We start from the raw sequence: 5377 nt of genomic DNA on the forward strand, positions 1-5377 counted from the left end.
CCCAGCCCGTCCCCAGATCTCTCCACCTCCCTCACCCCACAGCAGTGTCCACTGCAGGGTGCTGCAAAGCTCTGGGCACCCAGCCCTCTGAAGGGCACAGCAGCTCCTGGGGGGCAGAGAGGGGGGTCAGCCTCCCCACCAGCCCCAGGGCTGATGCTGGCCCCAAGGGCACAAGGAAAGAGAGGCCACTCAATCTCTAGCTCTGCTGCATTCATATTATAGGTTATCCCCAACTCTGACTGCGTTTGTCTCCTTCTCTACCCCCATCAGCCCCACGCCCCAGGACAGCACAAGAGGCAGCTCCCGCATCTCTCCAGTCTCCCTTCCCTGTGCCTGCTGGGTTCCTACTGACTCCCATGGCAGAGTCTTTTTTTGTGCATGCCTCAATTTAGTGTTTTGCTTTTGGGGGTCATCACCTCTGAGGGTGATTCACCTTGTGTGTCTCAATTCACTCCCACTCCAGGGCACGTGGTGAGTCCCCATCCTCTCCTGAGCCCTCCAAATTCATTTCCAGAATGAATTCATTTCCACTATATGCCATCCGTCCTGTCATATGTGAAGCAGCCTGTGGAATTAACCGGGAGCCCATGCACCATCTCCACTGCCATCGGACACAAAGAAGAGAGCTTTGAAAACCAGAACTTTCGGTCCAGTGGAACACAATCATACCACAAGCTTAACCCCAATCTTAGGGAGAACACAAGGAGAAAAGACTCTTTAAAAGACCAATTCCTTGGACATTGTCTTGGCAGCAGCTTTGGAGAAAGAGCTCAGCCTGCAAGCACGTCACCTGGGAGATACCCTTTTACTGAAGAGCTGCATGTGGACAGGTCACATCTGACACAGTGTTGTCCAAGGGTCAGACACGACAGGATCAAGCCTCAAGAGAAGCAGTATAAACCCAGAAAATTATCTAGAAGTAGGACGATCACAAGGGAGAACAGCAGACTCCTGGCCTAAGATAAATTCTGGGAAATGTGCAGAGAAGGGGAGGCAGGGTATTGCCAGTGAAACAGTGCCCATTGTGCCAGTTTCCATAGGGCATCCTTGAGCTCCTGATTCCTCATGCTGTAGATGAGGGGGTTCACTGCTGGAGGCACCACCGAGTACAGAAATGACACCACCAGGTCCAGGGATGGGGAAGCAATGGAGGGGGGCTTCAGGTAGGCAGGCACTGCAGTGCTGAAAAACAGGGAGACGACAGCCAGGTGAGGGGGGCACGTGGAAAAGGCTTTATGCTGTCCCAGCTCGGAGGGGATCCTCAGCACGGCCCTGAAGATCTGCACGTAGGACAGCACAATGAAAACAAAACACCCAAATGCTAAACAGGCACTAAGCACAAGAAGCCCAACTTCCCTGAGGTAGTCTGACTCTGAGCAGGAGAGCTTGAGGATCTGGGGGATTTCACAGAAGAACTGGTCCAGGGCATTGCCTTGACAGAGTGGTAGTGAAAATGTATTGGCAGTGTGAAGCACGGCATACAAAAACCCACTGCCCCAGACAGCTGCTGCCACGTGGACACAAGCTCTGCTGCCCAGCAGGGTCCCGTAGTGCAGGGGTTTGCAGATGGCAATGTAGCAGTCATAGGCCATGGCAGTGAGGAGAGAACAGTCTGCTGAGATAAAGAAGACTAACAGAAAGAGCTGGGCAGCACATCCTGGGTAGGAGATGGCCCTGGTGTCCCACAGAGAATAGGCCATGGCTTTGGGGAGAGTGGTGGAGATGGAGCCCAGGTCGCGGCGGGAGAGGGTAAGGAGGCAGAAGTACATGGAGGTATGGAGTCGGTGGTCATAGACTACAGCGGTGATGATGATGCCATTGCCCCGGAGGGCAGCCAGGTGGATGCCCAGGAAGAGCCAGAAGGTCAAGAGCTGCAGCTCCCGTGTGTCTGTGAATGCCAGGAGGAGGAACTCGGTGGTGGAGCTGCCGTTGGACATCTGGTCCTGTTGGGCATCAGCACAGTCCATGGAGGAAGACAGTAAAATGTTTAGGTTAGACTACTCTGAACAAAATCTACTTCATTTTTCCTAGTGTCCTGCTGTGTGGGAGGGGAGATCAGGGGCTTGCTCTGGGGAAGGTGTCCGGCATGTCAGGGGATGGCAGGGAGCTGCCCAGATCCCCCTTCCCCTGGCATTTCTGGGAGCAGCTCTCCTCTCACTCCCCGACTACATACGCCGCCTGGAGCTGTCCCTGCCAGCAGCTCTTTCTCTGTCCCCACATCTCCTCCCTGTCAGTGCTCACAGACTCCATCCAACCTGCTGTGTGCCTAGCTCTGCCCTGCAGACCCCTCTTGGCAGCAGGGCACCGCACAGGGTCATCTCTCCGTGTGCAGGGTCTAAGGAGCAGCTCAGAAAAGTCCTAACCAGAACTGCAGCCTCAGTGCCTTCTCCAGAGTGGAGAAGTAAATTCCCACTGCCCACCCAGCTCACCAAGAGTAGAAAACTGAAAGCACAGATTCCTTCCCTTTCAGGAAAATGCAGCTTTGATGTCATCCTTGAAAGTCTCCTCGGAAATGCCTTAGAAAGGATCTGGAGCTGTTAGCAGCCTGTCGTGGTTTAACCTCAATCAGCAACTGAGCACCACACAGCCGCTCACTCATTCCCCCCCGCCCCTGGTAGGATGGGGGAGAGAATTGGAAGAGTAGAAGTGAGAAAAACTTGTGGGTTGAGATAAAAACAGTTTAATAATGTCAATAAAATAATAACAACAACAATAATAATAATAACAATGTGTCCTGGTTTCGGCAGGGATAGAGTTAATTTCCTTTCTAGTAGCTGGTATGGTGTTTTGGATTTAGGATGAGAACAAAGTTGATAACACACCGATGGTTTAGTTGTTGCTAGGTAATGCTTACACTAGCCAAGGACTTTTCAGTTTTCCATGCTCTACCGACTGAGAAGGCTGGAGGTGCACAAGAAGCTGGGAGGGGGCACAGCCAAACTGGCCAAAGGGACATTCCATACCATGTGACGTCATGCGCAGTACATAAACTGGGGAAAGCTGGCCGGGGGGGCCGCTGCTCGGGGACCGGCTGGGCATCGGTCGGCGGGTGGTGAGCAATTGTACTGTGCATCACTTGCTTTCTGTATTATTATTATCATATTATTATTATTATTAGCATTTTATTTCCATTATTAAACTGTTTTTATCTCAACCCACGAGTTTTTCTCACTTGTGCTCTTCCAGTTCTCTTCCCCATCCCACCGGGTGGGGGGGAGTGACTGAGCGGCTGGGTGGTGCTCAGTTGCCGACTGAGATTAAACCACGACAAGGACATAGACTATCGCAGATCTACCTACACCTACTCTTTCTAAATTCAGCAGTGGTCCCACAGTATCTCTGCTTCTTCTTTAGCTGTTCCCGAGGCGAGGGAGGAAGAGAGACTTTCCTCATATTGCCGGAGCTGACCAGCCAATTCATCCACTGTTTGTCCCTCTCCATCTTTCCAGGTCATCACTGCCAATGAATTGGCGTATGACGATGGTGAGCTCCTTATAAACTTCCGCCACATGGGTCGTGTGCACTTGACTTCGCCTGGATCTTTGGAGAGTTGTTCATTTTTCAGGTCATCATAAATCACCTCCAGCACAGCTAATTCTCTCAGAAACTGGATACCCTTCTCGATGGTGGCCCACTTGCCTGGGCGACATATGACATCTTCCTTAAAGGGATACCTTTCCTTCACGCTTGACAAGAGTTGCCTCCAAAGGCTCAGGATACATGTCCCTTTTCCAATTGCTTTATCAATGCCCCCTTCCCTGGAAAGGGATCCCAGCTGCTTGGCTTCCCTACCCTCTAATTCCAGGCTACTGGCCCCTTTATCCCAGCATCGGAGCAGCCAGGTGACAATATGCTCGCCTGGACGACGGCTGAAATCTTTTCGTATATCTCGCAGCTCACTCAGGGATAGAGATCGGGTGGTCACTGCCTCGTTTATGAGTTCTTCCTCTTCCTCCTCCCCGATCAGCGGCCGGCTCTCCTCCTCCCGTTCTCGTGATGGCCCTTCTCCAGGGTAGTCGTACACTTCTTCCTCCAGCCCCTTTTTAGAAGAAGTTTCTTTTTCCCTTACTAAACGAGCCGACTTCCGCTTCCAAACTTTCTTCTTGTGTACAGGGGCGACTGATACCGGCACATGCTCGTTCTTTGGTTCAGCCACAGGGCGTGTTGCTGGGGTTGGAGTGGCCACAGTGCAAGTGCATGTCACCGGAGTCTGAGTGGCCGCAGTGCATGTCGCCGGGGTTGGAGTGGCCGCAGTGCGTGTCGCCGGGGTTGGAGTGGCCGCAGGGCCTGTCTCCGGGGTTGGAGTGGCCGCAGGGCCTGTCGCCAGGATTGGAGTGGCCACAGTGCGTGTCGCCGGGGTCAGAGTGGCTGCAGGGCCTGTTGCCGGGGTCTGAGTGGCCGTAGTGCGTGTTGCCCGGGTTTGAGTGGCCGCAGGGCCTGTTGCCGGCATCTGAGTGGCTGCATGGCATGTCGCTGGGGTCGGAGTGGCCGCAGGGCACGTTGCCCGGGTCTGAGTGGCCGCAGTGCGTGTCGTTTTACTGTCAGAGCCAGAGACCTTCTCTTCCCTTTGAGGGTACTGAATGGTGTTGAACAGGGCTCGGTAGGCATGGGCCAGGCCCCAGCACGTTGCAATGATCTGCAGCTCTCTGGAGTTGCCAGGGTGACAGCATACTTTTTCCAAATATTCTACTAACACTTCAGGATTCCGCACTTGCTCAGGGGTGAAGTTCCAAAACACTGGGGGTGCCCATTGGCCTAGGTACTTGCCCATCTTGTCCCACACACCCTGCCACTCATAATTATTCAGCCTTGGGGCAGATCTCTGGATGATATTCTTAAATTGCTTACCAACTTTAGACAAAACCGAAACAATATTCCCAAGAAGTACCAATAGAAGTATCTTAACTACCCAAGGGTGTTCAAAATTGTGAAGAGTTACTGTAATGAAGGAGGAAACATCATAGAAGAAGGTAGTGACCCTGCCATTCTGTATTTCCTCCGTAAAAAAACTCTCAGAAAAGTTACTGCAATTGCTACTTGTCTCCACGAAATGGTCTCCGTGGTACAGTAACGGCTTCATTGCGAAACTTACATACCACGCTAACGTCAAGGTCAATGTTCTAAAAACAAACCTCACAAGCAAGACATCACTATTCACTGCAGACCACAGCAAACTGCAAAAACCAACACCAATCTTTAACATGTACAGCAGGAAAAAGAGCGCGATGCAGATTCGACAAATCAATATCGAGACCAGAGAAACCAACATTGTGATCCACAACTATTAACAGATATAAGTTCCTTAATATACTCCGGTTAATCTGTTATTATCTCAAACCCTTCGTGCCCCACGTTGGGCACCAAAAAGGACTATCGT

The 5377-nt window shown here is 51.9% G+C and overlaps 1 protein-coding gene across 1 annotated transcript; it reads right to left on the minus strand.

Moving 5' to 3' along the window:
- Positions 1-956: 956 nt before the first annotated feature.
- LOC143171593 (olfactory receptor 14A16-like) lies at positions 957-1967 on the minus strand. The gene has a single exon (XM_076360644.1). It carries the CDS (start codon positions 1965-1967, stop codon positions 957-959), a length of 1011 nt encoding a protein of 336 aa, XP_076216759.1.
- Between the last annotated feature and the right edge of the window lie 3410 nt (positions 1968-5377).

This window comes from Aptenodytes patagonicus, chromosome 28 (genome assembly GCF_965638725.1).
Source record: "Aptenodytes patagonicus chromosome 28, bAptPat1.pri.cur, whole genome shotgun sequence".
In the NCBI taxonomy this organism is placed as follows: domain Eukaryota; kingdom Metazoa; phylum Chordata; class Aves; order Sphenisciformes; family Spheniscidae; genus Aptenodytes; species Aptenodytes patagonicus.